General features: G+C 46.0%; 1 protein-coding gene across 1 annotated transcript; it reads left to right on the top strand.

Annotated features, from left to right (window-relative positions):
* Positions 1-5189: 5189 nt before the first annotated feature.
* UQCC2 (ubiquinol-cytochrome c reductase complex assembly factor 2) lies at positions 5190-26051 on the top strand (the record flags this gene model as incomplete). Its single annotated transcript, XM_079712986.1, has 4 exons — positions 5190-5327; positions 22109-22183; positions 23026-23095; positions 25872-26051. The coding sequence occupies 4 exons, from the start codon at positions 5190-5192 to the stop codon at positions 25997-25999; spliced, it is 411 nt and encodes a 136-aa protein (XP_079569112.1). The 3' UTR covers positions 26000-26051.
* Between the last annotated feature and the right edge of the window lie 1098 nt (positions 26052-27149).

The following is a 27149-nucleotide window of genomic DNA, read 5'->3' as shown; positions in this document are numbered from 1 at the left end:
CACCAGCAGTGCAAGAGTGTTCCCCTTTTCTCCACACCCTCTCCAGCATTTATTGTTTCTAGATTTTTTGATGATGGCCATTCTGACCGGTGTGAGATGTTATCTCATTGTAGTTTTGATTTGCATTTCTCTAATGATTAATGATGTTGAGCATTCTTTCATGTGTTTGTTGGCAGTCTGCATATCTTCTTTGGAGAAATGTCTATTTAGGTCTTCTGCCCATTTTTGGATTGGGTTGTTTGTTTTTCTGTTATTGAGCTGCATGAGCTGCTTGTAAATTTTGGAGATTAATCCTTTGTCTGTTGCTTTGTTTGCAAATATTTTCTCCCATTCTGAGGGTTGTCTTTTGGTCTTGTTTATGGTTTCCTTTGCTGTGCAAAAGCTTTTAAGTTTCATTAGGTCCCATTTGTTTATTTTTGTTTTTATTTCCATTTCTTTAGGAGGTGGGTCAAAAAGGATCTTGCTGTGTTTTATGTCATAGAGTGTTCTGCGTCTGTTTTCCTCTAAGAGTTTGATAGTTTCTGGCCTTACATATATGGAATCTAAGAAAAAAAAAAAGGTCATGAAGAACTTAAGGGTAAGACGGGAATAAAGACAGACCTATTAGAGAATGGACTTGAGGATATGGGGAGGGGGAAGGGTAAGATGTGACAAAGTGAGAGGGTGGCATGGACATATATGCACTACCAAACGTAAAATAGATAGCTAGTTGGAAGCAGCCGCATAGCACAGGGAGATCAGCTCGGTGCTTTGTGACCACCTAGAGGGGTGGGATAGGGAGGGTGGGAGGGAGGGAGACGCAAGAGGGAAGAGATATGGGAACATGTGTATATGTATAACTGATTCACTTTGTTATAAAGCAGAAACTAACACACCACTGTAAAGCAATTATACTCCAATAAAGATGTAAAAAAAAAAAAAAAAGAGGGGGTGGGGACAGGTAGGCTAGGAGACCTTGGTTTATTCTAACATCCTTTCTCTTCAGATTCCTTTGGTGAGAGATGACTGTTTGCCAGGAACTGTTGTCAAATAGTGACTAGTGCTTGGAGGGAAAAGGGGACAAAAACTGATAGGGCTGCTACTTTGGGGACCAGGGAAAGCTTCTCTGAGGTGGCATTGAGTAGAGAGCAGAGTGAAGGTGGGGAGGCAGGTCCCTGGGGCAGATGACAAGATATCTCAACAGAACTGAGGGGTCTGGATGTATGAGGCTGAAATTTAAGACTCCAGCATCTCCCAGCACACCTCCAACACGTACGTATCTTGAAAAAAAGCTCACCTCCAGAAAAAGGCAGCAATCTGCTGCCAGCATGACCCTTCCAGGGGCATTAAATGACTTGGTCCTCCAGTGCAAGTCCAGACCCACTTTTAATGGTAACATATCTGGGTACTGCAGCCGATCATTTCCTCCAGTTGAAGAAGCTGAAAGAAGAAAAATCAGGCAATCGTGCCCCACAATACAGCTAAGTATTTAATTCGTTTTTAATGTTTACATTATTAACAGCAGCATTACAAAATGATATTTTTACTTTCAAGCGATTTAAATGTGCGATTCTGTGTTTCAATGACTGGGATCATTATAATTTGAAAAACTGAAGCAGCGCTCCCTCCCTCTGCTCTCCTCCCCCTGATGGTGCCTGGCTTCTATAAAGAGCTAGTAGGGCTCCATAAAGCCCAAATACCCATCCTAAATGGATACGGAGGTGCAGCCCCGCTGGGGTTTTTCAAGGAGCCAGGGGAGGCTGCATTCAGTGTGGAATGAGCGACAGTCAGCAGGTGGGTGTTAACATGGTCATCAACTCCCGGAGGGGCTGGCACTGCCAAGCCACATTCCAGGCAACGCCTATTAATGTGCACAGAATGGCGCCCGGTGACTGATAAGCCAGTGAGCCCAGACTCTGGCTCCAATCACCCACACGCATGGGGGGGCGGGGGTGACAAGGTAAAACAAGGCCAGAGAAGCCCCCAGTGCCCACTGGGAAAATACAGAAACACACCATGCATGCAGTTCACAACGATAATGCTGCTCGGAGGCCTGAAGAGGCATCTGATGGAGGGGTAAGTGCACAGGCTCTGGAGTCAGTCAGCTGGGGTCCAGGTCCAGGCTCTGCCACTTACCCACCCGATGACCTCGTCAAGTCCTTGTCCTTTCTGTGCCTCAGTTTCCAACTCTGTAAAATGGGGATAAAAGTGATACTTTCCTCTGAGATCCACTGTGAGGACCAAATGAGTCAATAGGAAGGCCTTTAGAACAGTGCCAGGCACACAGCACTCAGTACGTGTCAATTTATCATTATAATTCCCATTTTAAGATGACAAGCTGAGGCTCAGAATGATTAAATAGCCCACCCAAGTTTGGCTGCTCCAAAGGCCTTTGCCTTTGCTGACCCTCTACCTGGAAGTCGCTTTTGCCCCTCGTGTGACTCAGATCTCTCTCAAACACAAGCCCCTCCAGGCCACCCAGACTCCACCCCCACCCCAATCACTGTGGATGTAGCACCCTGACTTGACCCCTCCCTGGCACTTATCACATCTGAAATTATCTTGTTCATTTACTAAAGGACTGAATACGTATAAAGCATTATGATTATTATTGTTATGGTTATGGTATGCTTGCTTGGTTGTTTCCTCCCACTTAAATGTAAAATCCGTGGGATCAGGGCCCTCACCTGTTTCGTCGACCACAGGGAAGGAGCTCAGGGCTGGCTTCGTGGGTTTGTGATCTGAAGGCAAGCCCCCCCCCACCCCGTCCCCGGGTTAATGCTATGCTCTTACTGTCTTGAAATTTTTCATAATTTTTTAATAAGGAGCTTCACATTTTCATTTTCCATTGGGCCCCCACAAATTGTATAGATAGTCCTGGATGAATGAATGAATGAATGAGCGAGTCCATATTCCAACCCACGTCTATCTGCCTCCACAGCCTCACTACTGAACCATCAAGTCAGACAAGCCTGCAGTGGGGGGAAGAGAGGTGGGCACTGAACAAGGGCAACCACAGGCTGATCCAGAAGATGCTGTGCTGGGGAAAGGAGAGCCCTAGACAGAGGCACTGGTTCGGGTTTCCCCTGCTCCACTTGTTCTTCTCAACCTCTCCTTGTGCTTCTGCTTGTGCCTCAAGTTAGGTGAAAGCCATGTTACTCTTTCTCTTGCTGAAGACAGAGGGACCTCTGTCCCTGCCTCCCAAGACACCTGTTGGCCAGCCAGGTGCTCTTCAAAGCCACAGCTGTGATGGGGCCTCAGGCAGAACGACAAGGCCTCGGGGCACCCAGCACAGCCCTAGGTGCTTGGAGCTTGATACTGATAGTAAATAGATGTAACCCTCCTCTTTGGGCCTCGGGACAGCCATCAAAACTATGTGGTTATAAATATGTTACCCAGTCCAAGCTCACTGCATGACAGGCCAATAAATCGAGAGACGAGTTGTTGGGGCATGGAACGGTGACTTTATTCGGAAAGCCCGCAGACTGAGAAGATCGTGAAGTAGTGTCCCAAAGAACCACTCTCCCAGAGTTAGAATTCAGGCTTCTTTTATACTAAAATGGGTGTGGTTCGTTGCTGCAAACTTCTTGGTGCCGGAATCCTTTGTTCTTGCAGCTGTCCACATAGGTCCAGTCGTAATGTTCCTGTAAACCTCCAACAAGGCAAATGGTATTCTCTGTTCTGCAACTTTTTATCTCTGTATGAATGGAAAGTGTTATACCTTTAAAGGTCAGAGCCTTGAGAATGGGCTATCCTGTATATCTCAGGCTATAGGCAACACTCTTGTAGCAAAAGCAATAGATACAAAGGTTAAAGTAAAAGAAACAGATCCAATGTGGACTCAGATTTGTTCTTCCCTATTACAAATACAGCTGTGGTGAGAGTGGAGCAGGTAGGTACTGCTGGGCTGGGAATGCGTTGGGGGTGCCCTTGAGCGCCTCGTTTTCCACTCCCCCTGAACTCACCTCAAGTGGGCATCACACACCCTGGGTCCCCAAAGGTTCTCATTCATAGGTCTTTACCCTTAAGGACTCCAGACAGTTCAGAGCTGTTCTCTGTTAAAACCACTCACTGATTTTTCCTCCTCCCTCTTCAGCTCTCCCATTCTGCCCCAGGCCTGGCTCTTGCCATGGAAGGAACGTCCCTCCATTCCCACTTATCCAAATTCTAACCATCCTCAAGGGCCAGCCCAAATGCTATCTCCTTCGGAAGCAATCCCCGATCTTCCACCTCCTAATCTCCTGAACAGCTAGAAGTACTAGTTCTTTCTCCAAACTCCTAGTATTCCCTAACACTTCAATGAAAGCCCTTGTCACTTTTAACTTTGTGTTTTGGTTATGTATTCACTTCCTGACTCAGGGCAGGAGTCTCCTGGACTTATGAATTAGGCAAGGTGAGAAGGAAGAGGTTTGTGGAAAGCCAAGTGTGTGCACAGGATGGTCCTGGCTACATTCAGGCAGTAAAGATGCAAAAGGGGGCTGAGGCTTTCTTAAGGAAAATCTGGAAGGTGGGGGTATATTTTGAAAAGAAAAATCAGAGCATCCCACATGATATGCAGCTGGAGATGTAGAAGAGAAGGCTTGGTAAGACAAGTTTTTCCAGGCTGAATCAACCCAGATGACGTTGCTCAAGCAGGGAAAAGTAGCTGGCTTGGGGAGGGGGTGCTCAAAAGGATACTGATAGAAGCTGGGGAAAGAGGAACAGAGCTGAGTAGCACTAAAGAAGGAATTGTGGCAGATCACCAAATGGTAGCGGCAGGTACAGGGACTGCGAGAAAGGGGAAGGGGGGCTGCGAACCACGTGTGCATGCTACGTTATTAAGTTCAAACACATCTTCATCGAATAACCACTTGTATTTACATGCAAATGTATTCGCTTATGCAATTAGCAGAGGTCTCAGAAGAGGGTTTTTTAGTCTGGAGCTTGTGCAGTCACTGAAAAAGAGAAGCCAGCTATCCCCGGTATACTCCACGACTGACTTCCCCCTGGGAACCAGTCTGGTTCCAGGAGGACGAAGACTGAATCAGCTGGCCCTGCAGAGACAGGGGAGAAGCGGCCATTCCCAGAAAGCGGCGGAGCGCCGGCTAAATGGCGCATGCTCACTCCTCCCTCCCACCCCACCTCTTCGGGAAGCCGGCGATGCTTAGTGCGCAAGCTCCATCTGTCCCCGCCGACTCCTCCCTCAGGGGCGGAGACAAGCAGGGCCCAAAATGGCGGCTAGCCGCTACAGGCGTTTTCTTAAACTCTGTGAGGAATGGCCAGTGGACGAGACCAAAAGAGGCCGGGACTTGGGCGCTTATCTGCGGCAGCGGGTAGCGCAGGCCTTTCGGGAGGGAGAGAACACCAAGGTGACCAGACTGTGGGGTCCGCCTGCGGCGGGGAGGCGGTTGGGGCGAGGGGAGGAAAGGAGGAGGCAGAGCGGGGCCCACGAGCGGGCTGGCAGCGGGGCCCCGCGCATGCGCGCGCCTTTCCTCCGTGGCCGCGCGTACCCGGGGACCCTCTTAACGCCCGGGGAAACTGCGGAGAGCGGTGATCCTATCTTCTACTCAGTACTTTCACCTGGCTGCACGTTGGAGGTTCCTGAGGAGCTTTTTAAAAATCTAGATACCTGGGACCATACGACCTTATTGAATCAGAAACTCTGGGGGTGAGGCCTTCGCCTCAGTGTTTTTAAAAGCTCTCGATGATTCAGGGTGCAGCCAGGGTTGAGTCCCACAACACCAGTCCTAGGTGGTGACAGTCATAGGCTTATTACTCCCCTGACATGATGCCATAACCTCGAAGTGTTGTGCAGTGATTGAGCTGATGCCCAAGGACCTATGCAGGGTCCCCACTAAGCCTTGGTGTGCTTCCCGGGCCCTTGTAAGCCCGTGCGACAGGTTTGAGTCCTCACCCCGTGCCCATGTGTGTGAGTAGTAGACCTATGTTCTTGCTCTCCTCCAGGTTGGTGCTGCACTTCTGGGATTTGTTCATTCATACAGCACATACTTATGGAACACCCACCATGTGCCAGGAACTGTTCCAGGTGCTGGGGAGACAGTAGTTAATTAGATGAGGTCCTGCCCACATGAAATTTAAGTTTACGTCCTAGTTCAGGACACAGTAGGCAAGTAGACACACATAGGGCAGGGCAGAGAAGTACTGTGATGGATATGAAATAGAGTAGCATGGTAAAAGGGTAATATTAGTTATGATAGATAAAGGCTTACTGAGGAGGTGACACATAGATGAGACCTAAGGGAAGACGATGAGCCAACAATGAACACTTGGTGTTCTTTCAGGCAGTGCAGTGGTCCTGAGGCAGGAAGCAGAAAGCAAGCCCAAGTGGCTGAAGGGTAGTGAGTGAAATGCCATTTTCTAAGAGTTGAGTCAGAGGAGGACAGGAGTCAGGCACGATAGGGTTTTATAGGCAGGCTCTGGTTAGGGGTTGGATTTTATCATAAGACCAGTGAGAAGCCTCTGGCGAGGTTTAGTGAGGGGTTTGATGTGACCTAGTTTACTGTTGTTTTTTTAAAGATCACTCTGGTTGTACCAGTGAATGGATTATAGGGAGGCAAGAATAGAAACAGTCACTCTGGTAGCCCAGGCAGGAAATGGTGGTGGCTTGGATGAAGATGGCAGCACAGGAGATGGAAGTGGCCACATTGGGGTTGCAATGTGAAGGTTGCATCAACAGGACTTGCTGATGTATTGGATATAGGGTAAAGGGCAAGAGGAACCAAGGATAACACCTAGATTGTTTGGGCCTGAGCAACTCGGTGCAAGGTGGTGCCGTTTACTGAGATGGGGAAGACGAGATGAGGAACAGGTGGGGTGTGGGAAGAACATCTTTAGTTTGGTGTTAAGACATGTTAAACTTGAGATGCAAAGTGGATTTACTTCCAAGTGGAAATGTCAAAGTAGACAGTGGGATATTTGAGCCTGGGGCTCAGGCAAGAGGTCAGACACCCGAGATGTGACACATACACACACAGCCTGAAGAAATGACTTCTGCGAAATTTGGCCACAACCTGTCAAAGCAGGAACATGGCTTTTCGACAACTTAGCCCAACTCAGACCCAAACCAGCCCACCTGATGGAGCAAGAACAACATGCCCAGTGGCATCATCGAAACCAAGTGCTGACTGGGTGGTGGGCATGGACGGAGTGTCTGGCTCAGGGCTTTGTTGGGGGGGGGTTGGGGTGTCACACAGCACTGAGGGCCTTCACACTTCTTACAGTGGTCTTCACTGGCCCGTAGTATAAAGATCTTGAAGGCAGGGGTTATAGTCCCAACTCTGCAAATCCCGTCGCATATAGACTTTCTAGGGCTATGCTCCCTTCATATTTTCAGTGTGAGCTTCCTGAGAATAGAGACGGTGCTATTTTTATCTTTCTCCCCACAGTGTCTAGCATAGTTCCTGGCACATAAAAGACACTCGGTAAATGTCTGAATGAATGGGTAAATAAATGATTGGTTATGGCTCATGAGACAAAAATCATTTGAATATAGTTGCAGATGTAGCAGAACTAGATGGAAGGAAGTAGTGAAGAGTGAGAAGGGAATATTTCTGTGCCTTGAGTGGTGAGAATTAATTTGTGAGCTTACTCTGTGTGGGGAATTGCAGGAACTACAGAAGAGGGACATAACCTGGTCCTTATCACCAAGGAGCCTACAGTTGGACAGACACGTGACTTGCTTTAATGAAACTCGGATGGTGAAACCAGCCAGCAGAGAAGCTGACAGAGGCTAGATCCCTGGGGAGGTGAGAGTATGACATTCACCTACTTGACTGTTAGTGTAAGAGGAGCCAGAAAAGGAGGGTAGAGCTTTCTCTTTTGGAGTTGTCATCTTTTGTCGTCACCTAGGGAGATAGTTCTGATGAGTAGAAGGCCCACACGAATTTAAGTCATGGCTGCAGATGCAAGTCATGGCTCGGTTGATGGTTCCAGAGCAGCTGATGAATGCATCTCTGGTAGAGTGAACCAGTGCATCATGATGGCAGCAGGCACATGACTCAGGACCACTGTTGTGGTACCTCATCCTGATGTCATCCAAGAATGCACCTGGGCTTAGTAAATCTTGGTGGTAATTTTTAGAAGGAGCAGTCCCTTGCTGGAATTGAGAACAGTGCTGTGAGTCACTCCCACTGACACCCCCGGATCATTTATAAAGAACTTGAGAAAGAAAGGTCGTTCATTAAGCTGGCAGCCAGGGGCAGGCACTCGACCCAGTCAACTGATGGGTGCGGAGCTCCCCCTCGGTTACGCCACGTGCCAGAAAGACAGGGCTAGAGAGGGAGGCAGCTCTCCTCCGCCGCGTGTTTGCTCCTGTAGAGGAGAGGAGCAGGCAGTCCTGCTCTCGGCCTTGTGGCTTCCTGCATCTGAACAATAACGCTGAACGCATGCATGGCACACTTGCATGCATGGTCTCATTTAGTCTATTCCTTAGTGCAGCTGAGTTGAGGTCACCATCGCTGTTCCCATTTTACAGGTGAAGAAACAAGATCTGAAAAGAAAAACAACTTATTCGGGGTTCCCCAGGAGTTAAATGGCAAGACAAGTGAGCGTTGTCTTCTTTGTGCCTGAACTGTCCTCAGCTCCCATTCCTCCCAAGTTATTTCTTCTTGTTAGAAAGGCCTCTTGTTCCGTGAACTTCAAGCCCTCCCTTCCCCTCACTTCCTGCTCAAGACCTCCTTGGACCATGGACAGTTATGGCAAAGAATTAAAGATCCCTCTGTTTACCCACCTGCTTTTCTTTGGCCCAGCCCCTACCTACCCAGTGTGGATGGGGAGAAAGATGGTCCTCAGGTGGGACACCAGCACAGAAAAGCCAGAACCACTAGAAAGCAAATTAATCATTCAGACTTGAAAACAGGGTACAAAAATAACTGCCTCCATTTATTCCACCTCAGATTGCCCTTTGGGGAGTCTCACAGTCCACTCCACACTAAACCCACCAAGAGGGAGGTTGGAAGCAGAAACACACTAAACACCTCTTACACCCTCTATCCTATTGTGCAGTTTTTTAAAGCTAATGTTTATGGATTTTGCTCCCTTTCAATTCAGTTTCCCTAAGAGAACGCGTGTTCCCTGCAGCCCCAAGAGCTTAATAAAAGAATCACAACATGGGGGAAGGTGGCAAAACAACAGTAATTGTTGACTTAAGTACAGGGGAAGGTGCAAACTCTTCTAATGAGTTCATTAGATGCACAGGCAGCTTCCTAAACGGTCCCTGGCAGCACCCACTTATCCAGCACAGGGCACAGCTCTGAGGAGCCGCCCAGGAAGGGGCTCGCCCACCAGGGAGTTCTTGTATTAAATACCCAGGTTGAAATAATAATCAGCCCCGTTTGAAAGGAGTTGAACTTTGTCTTGGATTGGCAGTAATGTAGGTGATACGTCCAACTCCTCAGAGGGGAATTCAAAGGTTTTCTGTGATTCTGTTCTCTCAGTCATCCAGTTGGGGCCTGGTCTGTGGCTCAGTGTGGCGGGGTGTAGCCCTGTGTGTGTTGGCAGTGGTGATGCCATCCAGCGTTACCCACCCCCGTGTGTGGGTCCTCTGAAGTCCAGTTTTTGAGGAAGGGCCTGAGAACAGATTATGCGATTTTTAGTTGTAATATTGAGCCCACTGCAAAACAGCTGTTGTGAGGAGAATCATGTCAGAGAGGGAACGCAGGCATCTCCATCTCTTTTTCTCCCCCAGTTCCGGATGGAGCTGGAGGGAGTTAAGGTAGTGTTTAGACCAAGGCATGGCAGTTTTCTAGGCATGTTTAGAGATGTAGGTGCTCCTCCTGGAGGGCTAGATTATCCACGACTTTCAGTGGGTCACCACCTAGAGATCTTTGGGTCTGCCTGTTGCCTCCTGGAGTAATGCAGCTTTGTGAGGCCTTCACTGTTGTCTAATCCAGCCTATGTCCCGCCCCCTCACCACACCCCAGCGTGTGCCCTGGCCCCAATGAGGGCTTCTTCTCATTGCCTCCCAAATTGGTCATAATGTGAATTGTTCTTTTTTTTTTTTTAAGTATATTTGATTTATAGTGTTGTGTTAGTTTCAGGTGTACAACAAAGTGATTCAGTTATATTGGGTTGGCCAAAAAGTTCATTCAGGTTTTTCTGTAAGATGTTACCTGTTACCCCCTATATACTATATATAAACTATATACGTATATACTATATATATGTTCTTTTTCAGATTCTTTTCCATTATAAGTTATTACAGAATACTGAATATAGTTCCCTGTGCTATACAGTAGGTCCTTGTTGTTAATCTATTTTATATATAGTAATGTGTATCTGTTAATCCCAAATTCCTAATTTATGCCTCCCCTGCCTCCCCTTTGGTAACCATAGGATTGTTTTCTATGTAGGTGAGTCTGTTTCTGTTTTGTAAATAAGTTCATTTGTATCATTTTTTAGATTCCACAGATAAGTGATATGATATTTGTCTTTCTCTGACTTACTTCACTTAGTATGATAATCTCCAAGTCTATCCATGTTGCTGCAAATGGCATTACTTCATTCTTTTTTTATGGCTGAGTAATATTCCATTGTATCTATGTACCACATCTTCTTTACCCATTCATCTGTCGACGGGCATTTAGGTTGCTTCCATGTCTTGGCTATTGTAAATAGTGCTGCTATGAACATTGGGGTGCATGTATCTTTTCTAATTAGAGTTCTACTCTTTTCCAGATATATGCCCCTGAGTGGGATTGCTTGATCATACGGCAATTCTATTTTTAGTATTTTAAGGAACCTTTGCACTGTTCTCCATAGTGGCTGTACCAATTTACATTCCCACCAGCAGTGTAGGAAGGTTCCCTTTTCTCCACACCCTCTCCAGCATTTGTTATTTGTAGACCTTTTGATGATGGCCATTCTGACTGGTGTGAGGTGACACCTCACTGTAGTTTCGATTTGCATTTCTCTAATAATTAGTGATGTTGAGCATCTTTTCATGTGCCTATTGGCCATCTTTATTTCTTCTTTGGAGAAATGTCTATTTAGGTCTTCTGCCCATTTTTCGATTGGGTTGTTGTTTTTTTTTGTTGTTGAGGTGTATGAGCTGTTTGTATATTTTGGAAATTAAGCCCTTGTCAGTTGCATTGTTTGCAAATATTTTCTCCCAGTCCATAGGTTGTCTTTTTGTCTTGTTTATGGTTTCCTTTGCTGTGCAAAAGCTTGTAAGTTTGATTAGGTCCCATTTGTTTATTTTTTCTTTCATTTCTTTTGCCTTGGGAGACTGACCTAAGAAAACATTTGTATGATTTATGGCAGAATGTTTTGCCCGTGTTCTCTATTCTAGGAGTTTATAGTGTCATGTCTTATATTTAAGTCTTTAAGCCATTTTGAGTTTATTTTTGTGTATGATGTGGGGAGTGTTCTAACTTCATTGATTTACATGAGGCTCTCCAGCTTTCCCAACACCACTTGCTGAAGAGAATGTCTTTTCTCCATTGTATATTCTTCCACCTTTGTCGAAGAGTAATTGACTGTAGGTGTGTGGGCTTATTTCTGGGCTCTCTATTCTGTTTCATTGATCTATATGTCTGTTTTTGTGCCAGTACCATGCTATTTTGTTTACTGTAGCTTTGTAGTATTGTCTGAAGTCAGGGAGGGTTATGCCTCCAGCTTTGTTCCTTTTCCCCAGGATTGCTTTGGAATTCTGGGTCTTTTGTGGTGCCATATAAATTTTAGGATTATTTATTCTAGTTCTGTGAAAAATATCATGGTTAATTTGATAGGGATTACATTAAATCTGTAGATTGCTTTGGATAATATGGCCAATTTAACAATTTTAATTCTTCCAATGCAAGAGCATGGGATATCTTTCCATTTCTTTGAATCATCTTCAGTTTCCTATATCAGTGTTTTATAGTTCTCAGCATATAAGTCTTTTACCTCCTTGGTCAGGTTTATTCCTAGGTGGTTTTATTTTATATATATATATTTTGATGTGATTTTAATAGGGATTTTTTTAACTTTCTCTTTCTGATATAGAGAAATGCAACTGATTTCTTTATGTTAATATTGTATCCTGCTACCTTGCTGAATTCATTTATCTACTCTAAAAGTTTTTGTGTTGAGTGTTTAGGGTTTTCTGTATAGAGTATCATGTCATCTGCATATAATGACAATTTTTACCTCTTCCCTTCTAATTTGGATACCTTTTATTTCTTTTTCTTGTCTGATTGCTGTGACTAGGACCTCCAATATTATGCTGAATAGAAGTGATAAGAGTAGGCATCCTTGTTTCATTCCAGATTTTAGTGGGAAGGCTTTTAGCTTTTCACTGTTGAGTATTACGTTGGCTGTGGTTTTGTCATAAAGAGCTTTGATTATGTTGAGATATGTTTCCTCTGTACCCACTTTGGTGAGAGTTTTTAATCATGGATGGATGTTGAATTTTATCAAATGCTTTTTCTGCATCTGTTGACATGATCATGTGGTTTTTGTCTTTTCCTTTGTTTATGTGGTGTGTCATACTGATTGATTTGCATATGTTGAGCCATCCTTGTTAACTTGGGATGAATCCAACCTGATCATGGTGTATGATCCTTTTTGTATGTTGTTGGATTTGGTTTGCTAGTATTTTATTGAGAATTTTTACATCTATATCAACCAAAGATATTGGCCTATGATTTTCTTTTTTGGTGGTATCTTTGTCTGGTTTTGGTATCAGGGTGATGGTGGCTTCATAGAATGACTTTAGGAGTGTTCCCTCCTCTTCAGTCTTTTGAAGAAGAGTTTGAGAAGGATCAGTTTAAGTTCTTTGTATGTTTGGTAGAATTCCCTAGTGAAGCCATCTGGTCCTGGACTTTTGTTTGCAGGGAGCTTTTTTTTAAATTACAGATTCTGTTTCACTTCTAGTGATCAGTCTGTTCAAATTATCTATTTCTTCTTGGCAATTCCCTGGCGGTCCAGTGGTTAGGACTCGGCACTTTCACTGCCATGGCCCGGGTTCAATCCCTGGTCAGGGAACTAAGATCCCGTGAGCCATGCAGCGTGGCCAGAAAACCCCCAAATTATCTGTTTCTTCTTGATTCAATTTTGGTGGGCTGTATGTTTCTAGAAACTTGTCCATTTCTTCTAGGTTGTCCAGTTTGTTGGCATATAATTGTTCATAGTATTCTCTTATGGCTTCTTGTATTTCTGTGGTATCAGTTGTTATTTCTCCTCTTTCATTTCTTATTTTGTTTCTTTGGGTCCCCTCTTTTTTCTTCTTGGTGAGCCTAGCCAGAGGTTTGTTGATTTTTTTCTTTCAAAGAACCAGCTCTTGGTTTTATTGATTTTTTTCTATTTTTTTAAATCTCTATCTTATTTATTTCCTCTCTAATCTTTATTATTTCCTTCCTTCTGCTGACTTTAGGTTTTGTTTGTTCATCTTTTTCTAATTCTTTTAAGTGGTAGGTTGGGTTGTTTATTTGAGATTTTTCTTGTTTTTTTGAGGAAGGCCTGTATTGCTATGAACTTCCCTCTAAGAAATGCTTTTTGCTGCATCCCATAGATTTTATATGGTTGTATTTTCATTGTCATTTGTCTCAAGGTATTTTTTAATTTCCTCTTTGAATTCATCATTGACCAATTGGTTTTTTAATAACATGTTGTGTAGTCTCTGTGTAATCGGTTTTTTTTTCTCTTTTCTCTTTCTGTGGTTGACTTCTAGTTTCATGCCATTATGGTCAGAAAAGATGCTTGAAATAATTTCTATCCTCTAAAATTTATCAAGGCTTGTTTTGTGTCCTAATATGTCGTCTACCCTAGAAAATGTGCTATGTGCACTTGAAAAGAATGTGTATTCTGGTTTTTTTGGATGTAGTGTCCTGAAAATATCAAATTAAGTCTAACTGTTCTCTTGTGTCATTTAGGGTCTCTGGTTGCCTTATTGATTTTCTGTTTGGAAGATCTGTCTCTTGATGTCAGTGGGGTGTTAAAATCTACTTTTATTTTATTCCCATCAATTTCTCCCTTTATGTCTGTTAGTATTTGTTTTATGTATTTAGGTGCTCCTATAGCATATATTGGGTTCATATATGTTAATGAGTGTAATATCCTCTTCTTGCATCAATCATTTTGTCATTATATAGCATCCCTCTTTATTTATGGCCTTTGTTTTGGGTTTTGTTTTTCTTTTAAATTTATTTATTTATTTATTTTTGGCTGCGTTGGGTCTTCGTTGCCGCACACGGGCTTTCTCTAGTTGCAGCGAGCAGGAACTACTCTTCATTGTGGTGTGCGGGCTTCTCATTGCGGTGGCTTCTCTTGTTGCATAGCACGGCTCTGGGCATGCTGGCTTCAGTAGTTGTGGCACACAGGCTCAGTAGCTGTGGCTCTTGAGCTCTAGAGTGCAGGCTCAGTAGTTGCGGCTCATGGGCTTAGTTGCTCCACGGCATGTGAGATCTTCCCGGACCAGGGTTCAAACCCATGTCCCCTGCATTGGCAGATGGATTCTTAACCACTGTGCCACCAGGGAAGTCCCTATGGCCTTTGTTTTAAAGTCTATTTTGTCTGATATGATAATTGTGACCCCCTGCTTCTTGTGATTCGTGTTTGCGTGAAATATCTTTTTCCATCCCCTCATGTTCAATCTGTGGGTGTCCTTCGCCCAAAAGTGGGTCTTTTGTAGGCAGCGTGTTGTAGGCTTTTGTTTTATTATCCAGTCTGCCATTCTGTGTCTTTTGGTCAGAGCATTTAGTCCATTGACATTTAAGGTAATTATTGACAGGTATGTATTTATTGCCATTTTAAATCTGGTTTTCCAGTTGATTTTGTATTTCTTCTTTGTTCCTTTCTTTATGTTTTTCCTTTTGTGGTTTGATGGTTTTCATTTGTATTACACTTGAGTTCTCTTCTTTTTGTTTTTTGTGAATCTGTTGTATGTTTTTGATTTGTGGTTACCCTGGTTTTCAAGTATGTTAGCCCATTGCTGTATCTGCTTGCTTTAGACTGGTAGTCATATAAGCTTAAACACATTCCAGAAAATCTACATTTTCTTACTCCCCTCTCCCAAGTAAGAACAATATGGTTCTGACGTCCTATTTTACATTTTCATGTTTATCCTTTTGCCATTCATTGTAGTTATAATTGCTTCCACAAATTTTTTTGATTTTTTTTTTAAATGTATGTTCTGGTTTATTTAAGTGATCTACAACCCTTTCATATATTTGCTTTTCCTATTGTGATTTTACCTTTCCTATAGATTCTTTCTTCTATTTAGAGAAAACCTTTCAGTATTCTTTTTAGGTTAGGTCTAGTATTGCTGTATTCTTTTAGTTTTTGCTTGTGTGAGAAATTCATTCTCTCTCCTTCTATTATAAATGATAACCTTGCTGGGTAGAGTATCCTAGGCTGCAGGTTTCTCTCTTTCAGGACTTTGAATGTATCTTGCTACTCCCTTCTGGCCTGCAAAGTTTCTATAGAGAAATCAGCTGATAGCCTTATGGGGGTCCCCTTGTAACTTACTCTTTGTTTTTCTCTTGCTGCCTTTAAAATCCTCTCTTTAACTTTTGCCATTTTAATTGTGATGTGTCTTGGTGTAGGTCTGCTTGGGTTCATCTTGTTTGGGACCCTTTGTGCTTCCTGTACCTCGATATCTGTTTCCTTCTTTAGGTTTGGGAAATTTTCAGCCATAATTTCTTTAAATACATTTTCGATCCCCTTTTCTCTTTCTCCTTCTGGGATCCCTATTATGCCTAGATTGGCATGCTTTGTGTCCCATAGGTCTTTTATGTTGCTTTCATTTTTTTTTTTTCATTTGTCTTTTTGTCTGCCATTCTGATTGGGTGATTTCCATTATTTTGTCTTCCAGATCACTTATTCATTTTGCATTATTTAGTTTTCTGTATATTGCCTTTAGCTCAGTTTTCATCTCGGCAATTAAGTTGTCTGATTTTGATTGCCTCCTCTTTATAGTTCTTAGTTACAGTGATCTGCATTACTGTCGATAGCTTTTCTTAGCTCCTTCAGCATTTTTGTTACCTTCTTTTTGAACTCAGGGTCTGGTAGACTGGAGAGGTCTGTTTCATTGTTTGTTCTTTTAGGGGATTTCTCTTGTTCTTATAATTGGGAGTGGTTCCTCTGCTTTTTCATTTTACTTATATTACTCTGACTCTATGAATTTAGGGGAAACAGTTATCTACTGTGGTCATGAAGGGCTGTTTATATGTGGAAACACCCCTGTGTACCCTGTGTGAGTCTAATATTTTTGGTGCAAAGGCTGTTTTTGGTATGGATGCTTGCCATGTCTTTCCTCAGGGTGTGCTGGCCCTTCTCCCCTTGATGAGGGGTGTGATTGGTGTTGTGGTGACCAGAGCCTGCACTGGATGTTGGGCAGGGCCTCCTCTTTGCTCTGTGGTTGTCACAGCCCTATCAGGGGCAGGGTCTGCTCCCCAGTTGTTGAAGTAGAAGCCCTCAGATCCGGTCCTAAACTGTGGTGTGAGGTAGGTGGGACAGGAGCGCTCCCACTGGGAAAGGAGCTGCTGTGTATTCCTCCCCAGGAGTTGTCTGCCTGGACATGCACTTTGTACCATCTCCTGTCACCTGGTGTGCATGCTCAAAAAGTACACTGTTGTTGACACTGCCCTCGGCTCCACCTCTGCTGTGGGAATACCAGTAATCAGCTCAGATATCAGCCCTGCTTCTGCGTGTGCATGCCCACAAAGTTTGTTGTTGCTGGCACTAGACCTGCCTCAGCTAGGGGAGTGCCAGTAATCAGCTCAGATGTCCTGTAGAAGCTGCCGCTGGCATAAATTTGCTGAAGTCACGCACCTGCCAGGAATCGGTTCTGATTTCAGCCCTACCTCTGCGTGTTGGCAACCCACTGGCGCTTGTGTGCTCCCAGAGCTCATAATGGCGGAGCCGTGCCTGCCATGAGCACCCAGAGAATGAGGCCGCTGTGGTGGGGTCACGCCCCCCCGCTTCACACGCACGTTGACAGTAGACCTGGGCTCCATCCTGCGCACAGCACCCCCAGCCTCGCCCTGGACCACACTCCAGGCCCTTCAGGCTGTCTCTGCGCAGCCAGAGTGAGTCCTCTGAAGCCCGAGTTCCAGCCCCCAGCCGCTCCGCACACCAGCAGGCATGTGTCTTGGGCTGGGAAGTGCAGCAAGGTAGCGTGGACTGTCTGTGCTGGTCTCCTTCTGTCCTGCCTGCCACAGGCCGGCTGCTGTGCTCTCCTCTGAGGCTCCCTATCTGTCCCAGTGGACCTCCCAGTCGGTGAAGGGGGTTCCCAGGGTAAAAGAACCTTTCCCCTTTGAAAGCTCCCTCCCGGGGCACAGGTCCCGTCCTGATTCCTGCTTTTTTTTTTTTTTCATCCTATCCGGTTATGTGGTGATCTTTCTTGCAGCTTTGGTTGTATGAGATCTTCTGCCAGTGTTCAGTGGGTATTCTGTGAGAATTTTTCAACATGTAGATGTGTCTTTCATGTATTTGTGGGAGGATGTGAGCTCCACGTCCTTCTATTCTGCCATCTTGATCTCTGCTCCCAGGTTCTTAACCTTTGAGAACCTAGTGCACTGTGGACCAAAGCCCAGACACACAGCTTGTCAAGAATCTGGTGGCTTCCCAGGCCTTGAAGCACTCCTTGGTGCAGCTTGAGACCCTGCCTGCCTGGACCATCCTTGTCCCTCTGCCTTTTCATGCCTCTTTCTCCCAGTCCTTCCTCTGATCCCCATTCTGCCCAGCTCTGAAGTCTACACTCCTCAAAGTAAGGGACTCTGACTCCCCATCACTCTGTGACCTGTCACTGCAGTGAAACGCAAACCTGTCCTGTAAGGGAACCACACCTGCCATGTGAGCCAGGCCTGGTAACTAGCTCCTGCTTCTGATCTCCTGTAACTCTTGGCACTCAGTTACACTCTGTCCTGGTCATTTTTTATTTTTAATGTGTATGTATCTTGTCTCAGCTTGATTGCCAACTTCTCTGGAGCCGAGGCTGGGTCTTTATGTCCCCTCACAGCCGCCTAGCAGAGCTCTCTACATAGTAGATGCTCAAGAAATAGATTTTCAGTTGAATTCAAGGGAATAGACTCCCATAATGGAATGAACTCATTTCGGAAGTTCATTACCAAGCCATGAAAACCTTTTCTCATAGATTCTCCTGGACTGAATCCAGCTCTACCTTAATTAGCGAAGCAATTTGCAACACTTTCCCAAAAGTGCTTATGCATCCCTTTGTGTGACTGGAATAGGGGCCGCTGTACCAATTGCTGTCACCACCCAAAATTCAATTTTGAAAATCAAAATCAGTGCCTGTGGCAGTGATGTAGATTTGTATGTATAAAAGTTTAATACGGTAAAGAGAAATTTACTGACTCCTGAGTGGGGGAAATGCAAAAGCAGCCAAAATAGAGCCAAAAAGGACACGTTGTCACTTGAACATCTATTTTATTCACATTTAGGGAGCAGAGCTGAATTTTTCATAACATCCCATTGCTGCCTTTTTTAAACCCAGCTTTGCTATTCGTCCTAAAATGTCCATGATCTCATTAGGTGTGAATGCAAAATCAGGTAGTTTAAAGCTTGTATATAAGAATATTTCTAAAAGTGCACAGTACACTTCATTGGGAAAACTGTATTTCAAAATTCAGCGATGTTTGCACTGGAGTCTGAATAAAGTATAGGATGTAGGTATGTGGTGAGGCTTCCGGAATTAGACAGGTATTTCTACTGATGTACTTTTAAGTAGTAAATAAGACTATTTTGTAATTGCTGAGCTTGGATTGGGTGTGACTAGGAACCCAGAATTGGCCTTGGCTCCATCTCTGCTTAGGCAGTAATAACTTGGCTTGAAGTTGCCGTACCTCAAACTCTCATCACCTCCACTGAGCTACTTTTACAGCCTCGTACAGATATCTTCTGACCTCAGATGAGAAATTGGGTGACAAGGTCATTTTTTGGTGATTTGTTATTTATAGGTGCTTCTCAGATTATTCTTTGAGGCTCCAGGCTTTATGGAAAGTATCTGGGAGACTGTCTCTTTAATACTGAAGGACTTTTGAGAGGTTCAGGGAACACAGAGGGTCACTTTGGTTTTTGAGCAATGCTCTGTACGGTGACCCCATCCTCTCTCTCTGTGTCCCTCCCCTCAGCCCTACTTCTCTGTCGGAGGTGGGAAAAGCTGGGCAGGAATGAGACACCCTGCTCACCCCACCGAGGGTACAGACGGAGGTGGCTGAGCAGCCCTCCTGCCAGCTCTCACTGTTAGATTTGGAGGAAAGGCAGGAGGGGACTCCTTTTGGCAGCATCTCTGAAGGTGAGGATCTGGTGGGAGCGCGGGTCTGGTGAGGACGCGATGTGTTGTTGGTGGTCTGCCGGCAGTGAGGGAGCCCGGGAGAGAGGCGCTGGGCAGAGTCAGTGCTGTGAATGCCTTTCTTAATTAAGAGCTGGGTTGGGAGGGTGGTCGGTGGTGGTGGGAGGGGAAGGTTGGGTTGCACGGCCATCAGGTGGAGGACAGGTGCTGCAGACAGCCACTCGCTTGGCAGAGACCAAGGGTCAGTGCGTGATCCCCGCCAAGCTGATCATGAAACACTTGGGGACCACTGAGAGCCATCAAGCTCAGGGCCGGAGGTCCAGTCAGGGACAGAGTGAAGCTTCGGTGATTTTCCATCCCTTCATCACTTCCACCTCCAGCCATACCCTGCAGTCACACCAGCAGCACTGATCTGCTGATATGTCCTAATTGCTGTCCCCTGGGCGTGTGCATGAGCTGGTCCTGTGCCTGGAGAGCCCCCACGTCCTACTGGTAACTTCTGCCCACCCTCGCCATGACCCTTGGCAGGGCTTCCTTGGCTCCGCTGATGGTGTCAGGGGCCCTCCACGCACCCCTCATGCCGCTGTCACCGGGATCATCCTGAAGTCTTCTTTCGCCTTGTAGTTAGTGCAGTAAAGGCCTGTGTTCACGATAACTGTTTACTACTAATAGTAACCAAGACTAATCCCTCACATTCATCAGTGTTCCTGGCCCTGAATTCAGAGCAGTCCAGGCATTACCTTACTTATCCTCACATCGCCCTCAGAAATAGGGACAATTATTATCTGTTCTTTTAAAAGAAAAGTTAAGTTGGCCAGTATGTTTCAAAAATGTCAATGCTGGGAAGACAAAGAAAGGCCGAGGAGGTGTCCCGGCTGCAAGGAGAAAGAAACGTGACAGGTAGTGCAGGAGGCGATCCTGGGCCTAAAGGACTTTTTTTTGCTGTGAAGAGTTTTACTGAGACAATTGACAGAGTTGGAATATGGACAATGGAACAGATAGAAGTGTTGTATCAATGTTAAATGTCCTGAATTTGGTCATGGAACTGTGGTTATATGAGAGAATGTCGTTCTTAGGAAACATACTGAAATATTATATATATATAGATATAGAGAAGGATAAAGGAAAAGTGGGAAATTTTTTTTTTAAGTGTCAGGGGCAGAGGGAGATGGAGTGATTTGCCCAATACCCCTTAGCTGGTAAGGGATGAGATCCAAATGCAGGCAGTTGGACTCCACAGCTCCCCACAGCTATGCACACCTGCTCTGACATGGGCCGGGCACACTGTAGGTTCTCTTAAATTTATAAGCAAACACATCTGTACAGGTATGAAGAGGGCAAGCAAATGATGAAATGCACAATTATCTCTTGATAATCTACATAATATTCTTTAAAAGTTTGGCTGGTGTTACCCTCTTTTTCCTTTTGCGTCTTGTGCCTTCTGTTCGTCTGTCGTCTGGTTAGCTCTTAGTTTTGCATGCCCTGCTGAAGACAGAACATTCAAAACGCTTTACCCCAAAGTGTATGCTGCAGAATTCTGTTCCAGCTGGACTTTCCTTGGAAGTGCCGCCCGATGGGGAGTCAGACTCATGTGTTAATATCCGTTCTTCTTTTTCAGCCTGTAGCCCCAGTGCACTCAAATAATGCCTTTGATCATTAGTCAACAAACACTGGCTGCCTCCTCAGCCCGTCACCCTTTCTCTTCTGATGTGGCTACCTGGGCGTTCTCATGATGGGTGGCCTGAACCTGGGGATGGATTGAGTAGAACTCAATGACAGGATTGTCTTTTTTGTTTGCTGTAAAGTGGGGACCTTATTTGACATGCACACGGAGGCAGAAGTGGAGCTGCCTATTAAAATGCTTAACTACTGATTTATTTATGCTCTGCCTTCTTCGAGAAAGGATTTAAGTTGGAAAAATCCATCATTTGAATTCTGGGAAAAAAACATTGAAGAGAAAGTTTCATTCTGGGGAGCTTTCAGAATTCTTGGCAGAATAATGTAAGGAACTGTAGCTAAATAATGGCAAAGGCAGAAGGAAGGGCAAACTTTTTAAGAGGTATGAGAGGGAAAAACCCACCTCTCATCTGCATGTTGCCCGCGTTCCCTGGAATTTCCAGCAGGGCCATCCGGAGTATTGCTTTATTTCCCCCTTTCTATTTGCAAGGCTTCCTAACAGGACCTAACTGGATTCTCCCTCTTGGTTCTCCTCAGTTCACCTGTTTCATCCTAAAATACTACTTTCTTCATGTTTCTTTCCTTGTAAAATTCAGCAGCTCCCCACTTAACCACAGATGAAAGCTCAGATGATTTTTTTTTTGCCTTTCATAAAAGAATCTTTATTTAATACATTTCATATTGAAGGTTTAACTCAAAAAGCTCTTTCTTTTTCTCCCACCCAGGCTCTTTTACCTGCATGTTCAGGCCCTCAGCCAGATGGTCTGGTGTGAGGCATAGGTATAGCATCCCTGCCTCCTCTGCCCTGCTCATGCGACCGCCCCCACCAGGAAGGCCCTCTCCACTCTCCCCGGCTCCTGTGCATCCTTCAGAAACCAGCTTAGTCTCACTTCCATGATCCACTAACCTCCTCTGACTTCTTGTGGCCCACATTGCCCCTGGCACTCCTGGAGTGTTGTGTTTTTACCGCGGGGCTTGCTGGTTCACAAGTCACAGGTGTTCAGCAAATGTTTGTTTGCCAGTTGAGTTTTCCTGCAGGTTGGGGAGCTGCTGAGGTGGAGCCATTATTCCAAAAAGGTGATTTCTGACCGTGGGACCTGTGGTCAGAGAAGCCAGCTCTGAGCCGCAGGCCTGCTTCCTGTCCTTCCTGGAGGCATACGGTACAGACCCGTGTGGGGGCAGGGCTCATTTGCTCACTTTCTTGGAGGTTTTGTTTTTCAGGTTTCAGAGCCTGAGGCCTGTGATCAGATGTACCAGAGCTTAGCACGGCTCCATGCAAACTACTACAAACACAAGGTGAGTGGGCCACAGTCTTTTGTGTCGTCCCCAGCCCTTCGACTGGAGATGACCAATAAGAGTGAGTGAAATCTGATTATACGATGTTCTGTAAAGAATTGTGGTTTTGCTACTTTCAAATGTAACCAGTAATTTCAACCAAGCCAACTAAGGCACCTGGTAGAGGCTTTTAGGTCACCTAAATGAAAGCCGTTTTTAATTTTGAAGAAAAGCCATGTGTTTTATATGCCAGTGGGTGCTTCCGGGTGTGTCTGACAACTCTTGGATTTCACACATATTTTCCCACCCCCTCTGACGGAACTGGTCTTCCCCACACTCTGGTGATAAAGATGGGGTGACTGGGAAAGTCCTGTCAGACAAAGCTGGACCTCTCCTCGGCCCTGACATGATTGCTGTCAAATTCTGTTTAGTGTGTTTTTTCCCCAGGCTTGGAAAATGTGCTCAGTAACCACAGATTTACATGGCCAAATGCCTAGTCTGTATGAAGAGGGGATTTCTTCTAAATCCTCACTGCTCAAAGTGTGGTCCGTGAGCAGCAGCATGGGCACCACCCGGGGGCTGGTTAGAAATGCAGAATCATAGGCCCCACCCAGGCTCCCGAGGCCCAGCCTGCATTTTCCACAGGGTTCAGGTGCGTGTTCAAGTCAGAGCCGCCTCTCCAGACCAGACTGGTTTGGCCTCCAGGTGGCGTTGCGCTTCTCCTTCTGGCCTCCAGACACCCATGGCCTGTGAACTGCAGTTAGAGCGTGGCTTCTCTCCAGGATCATCCAGTCCCAGGTTGTGCTGCAGAACTAATCTTCTCTCCCCTCCCTCTCTCTTTCCCCTCTGCCCCGTGTGACCAGTACCCTCGCCCCAGAGACACAAGTTTCAGTGGTCTGTCCCTGGAAGAATACAAACTGATCCTGTCCACAGGTATGGAAAGCACAGCTGCTGCCCTTTCTGGTTGGTTTGCAAATGAGTCTTTGTGTTTGAGCGGCCAAGGGGAATTGTCTAATAAGACAGTTTTGCTTGATGGAAAGTCTTGTGGAATAGCCCACAGGAAATTCTGAAGCTACAGGGCTCATGCTTTTTTGGCCACAGAACATGGAGAAGGTCAGAGGCATTATTTTAAAAAAGCAAATCCATCTTTAGAGCTTTTAAATTCAAGGCTGGGCAGCAGGGAACAAGGGAATATGTATTTGCCAAATGGAAGTAGTTGAAATCAGGATGGAAGGAAAATAATTTTATCTTTATGGTCCTAAGGGGGCTTTATAAACACGAGGGTTTTAATTAAAACAAAAAGCCATTCAATAGACGTGTATGGGGATATCCGCCTAAGAGTTATCTGACCCAGGGGACGTGGTCTGTGGGTTAGATATGGGTTTAACTAGGTATGTTTTGGAGTCCTTGATAGACCCTGATTAACAAGAAAGGAAAAACCCTGTCTAGCCCGGCCCCTCCTTACTTCCCCATTCTCCATTGTCACTGAAGGGGGATGTTGGGGGTGGTGGCAGGGGAAGACTGGGTTGAAACAGGCAGGTTCTGGAAAATTAACTATTTTTATTGCCAAGGATACCACATATAAAAATAGGCTAACCTTTTCTGGGAGGGCATGGCCCTGAAACATTGCCTCCTGGTACTCTAGAAATTTCTCTTTCCTATTCCTCTGGCAGCCTTCAGCAACTAAGGTTTGAGAATTTAGGCTTCCAGAAAACTCTTAACCTTCTGAACAGATTAAAACCTGGTGGTGTCATCTGCTATTGTGGGTTGACTCTGATACTGTTTTTATATTTACTCTCTGGAAAACTGGGGTAGAGATATTTTGGCCAGGCAGAATCACTTTATTGGCAATTTTTTAGAAAAATGTGTGTGTGTGTGTGTGTACACACCCACGTACACATATAAACAAATGGTACCCCCATGTCCCTGGGCCCATGTAATTACCAGCATCAAGGCACAATGTCATTGTGAGGACCCCGAAGAGTTTGAGCAAAGTTTGAACTTGAAATTAGAATGGAAAGAAGTTCCAGAGGCTCAGCCTCTGCCTCTTTGTTAACGCTCGGGACGGCTGAGTTCGGAGACAACGGGCCATAGCCAAGGAGTGGGAGATGTACGACTCCCCACCACTGGCCTGTGCTGCAGCTTGTCCTGGCTGGGAGTTCAGCCTTAGGAAGGAAATTAGCTGATAATTTGCTTTCACAGCAAGCCTCTTATTTTTGTTGTGACTCTGTGGAATAAGCTTACTGAGTGTTTCCTCTGAGGGCAGGACACCTTGCAGTGTTTGTCATGAGGATTTGAGGGCCTGCCAAGTCTGAAATGTGGCTGCAGTCTACGTCCCGAGTGTGTCCATCCTGGCTTGGGGTCCCGGGAGTCTCTGAAGGAGGCCTCGGCATCCTGTTTTGTGCCCCACGAAGGAACCTGCACTTCTGGAAAAGTCCCAGGGTGGAATGCTGGCCGGGGTACAGTGCGTGTCCTAATTTAGTCAAGAGCCCACTGACAATAAATGTTAATAGATGATGTGAGTTACCTTTTTGTTCAGAAAAGCTATTCTTTTTCTCCAGAAGTTTTATTAAGAGATGAAAATCCAGGCTCTGAAATTTAAATAATGTGAAAATCTAAACTTAAAATACAAGTAAAATTAGGTATCATAGAACTTTAGCCCTGGACAGACTTTAGACCAGTGGTTCTCAACCCGGGAGCGATTTTGTCCCCCAGGGACCTGTGGCAATGTCTGGAGACCATTTTAGTTGTCACAGCTTGGGGGGGAAAGGGCAGTTTGCTACTGACATCTAGTGGGTAGAGGCCAAGATGCTCCTGCAGTGCCAGGTCAGCCCCACAACAAAGAATTATCTGGCCCCAAGTGTCACTGGTGCTGAGACTGAGAAACCCTGCCTTGGTTCCTTTAGGGGGGAGGGGGGAGGGGTGGATGTATGTTTTTAAACAGAGGCCCCACTGGCTCCCACCAGCTCCTGCTGCCTTCACGCCTGTGAAGATGGCTACGTTTTCTTGAGTGTGGGCCAGGTGCCAGGTACGTCACCTCCATTATTAAGACTCACAACTTTTGAGGCAGGTGTTTTGATCTCCACTTTGCAGATGAGGAACCCGAGGCTCAGAGGGTTAACCGATTGCTTGAGGGGATCCAGTGTGGAAATGGTGGGCAGGGATGGGGGCCCAGGTCCAGCTCCCTCCCGGGTGCCTGCTCAACTCCACAGCGTGGGGTGGACCCAAGTGTCTGGGGTCAAATCCCAGCTCCACCACTTCCTAGCCGTGTAGCCTGCTCAAGTTCCTTAACCTCACTCTGCCTCAAGTTTCCCCATCTGTAAAATGGAGACAGTAAGGTCTGTGTGGCTCAGGCCAAGTTTTGAGATAATCCTCTGGGCCTGTGGGTTGTGTAGCTGATGCTACAGTGCCTTTTCTTTGCTCACGTGGAGCACAGCGGAGAGGGCCCTGCTTAGATGCTGAATGATGATTGGATGTGAACAGAAGCCACTGTAAGGACGGTCTCTGGTACACAAGTGCTCATCCACACTTGCATTTATTTGTCTGTTACTCTGCCTGATTTGCTGATCAGAAGTTGGGGCTATACTTCCCTTTCTTAGCAACATACTGTGAAGAGCGAGACATGCCTGTGTGGCGAAAGCCCTGTGGGGCCAACCTGTGTAATCATTTTAGACTTCAGCCTTTTTTTGTCGTCTTCTCCTTTTGCCAGATACCTTGAAAGAGTTTAAGGAGATGAATAAGGGCATGTGGAAGAAACTGCAGGAGAAGTTTGCCCCGAGGGATCCCGAGGAGAAGCATAAGGCCTGGGCTCGGGCCTTAGCACGCCCACGTACCTAAGCGTAAAGTCATGGACGTTGCCATTATCAATAAAATGCCCTGATTTCCCTGTCCTTGTAGTTCGGGAATCTCATCTGGCCTTCACAAGAAAGGAAGCCCTTGTTGCTGTAAAGAAAGCTCTGGTCTGAGGAGGGACGCCAGTTGAGCATCCGCCCGCCCAGAAAGCTCTGGTCTGAGGAGGGACGCCAGTTGAGCATCCGCCCGCCCACCAGTCAGGCTAGGATGTCCTCCAGGAGAGGAAGTGCGGGTCTCCGTCTGGGCCTGAGAAGGGAAGGTGACGGGGCCTCTGGGCAAGGTGCTTCCTGCATGGCCACAGGAGCCCCACCTGCCAACAGAGGTCTGGCTGGCTCCTGGCAAGATCCACAGGCTCCCTTTTGTTGTAGGAGCTCCTGGGAGAGAGCCAAAAATAGCGGTCAGTACTGAAGAAGGCGTCCTGTTGCAAACAGAAAGCAGCAGGAGTTGTGTGACAGGGATGAGAAAAGCCTGCTTGGCCCTCCTCCCCACTGACTCAGAAGGCCAGAGCTCGGTCCTCTGCCCCTGACCTTGCAGAAAAGCCATGTTCCAAGTTGGCTTAAGGGGCAGAGTAGAGCTACCAACAGGCCAGGCAGGGCCTCGGCTTGAGTCGGCTTCAGCACTCGGGGCGGGTTCTGTGGGAGGCCACATGGCAGGCCCCCTCCCCTGGCCGGGGACACGCACAGGGTCACCTTATTACTCCACGGAACCTTAGCTCTTACCAGTAGACGTTTACATTCCCTACTTCAGGTTTCTTGTCAAGAACAGAGCTGAGAGAAGGGGTAGGGCAGGGCCGACAGCACCCCTTGTTGGGAAGAAGTGGAAGTGGGTTCTTAACCTCATTGTACCTGGTCTGCTCACTGTGTTTGGAAACGCATAAAATAAAATTCATAGGATTATGATAGAAACCAGTTATCCCATAGTACAGTTCTGTCCCGGAATCGCTGCAAGACAGGCTGGCATTCAGCATCTCCCACGAGCCCAAGGTTAGGCCAGCAGGCAGGGCTCGTATTTTGTCCTCTGCCAGCGCCACGTTACCACCCACCCCAGCCCCTGGGGAGCACGGGAGCCAGCCTCCCTTTCTAACGGACTAGATTTATTAATTTATTTAAGGTAATTAACATATTAGTTCTCGGGC

This window comes from Hyperoodon ampullatus, assembly GCF_949752795.1.
Source record: "Hyperoodon ampullatus genome assembly, chromosome: 10".
NCBI classification, from domain to species: domain Eukaryota; kingdom Metazoa; phylum Chordata; class Mammalia; order Artiodactyla; family Ziphiidae; genus Hyperoodon; species Hyperoodon ampullatus.
This window is presented reverse-complemented; position numbering and strand designations above follow the sequence as displayed.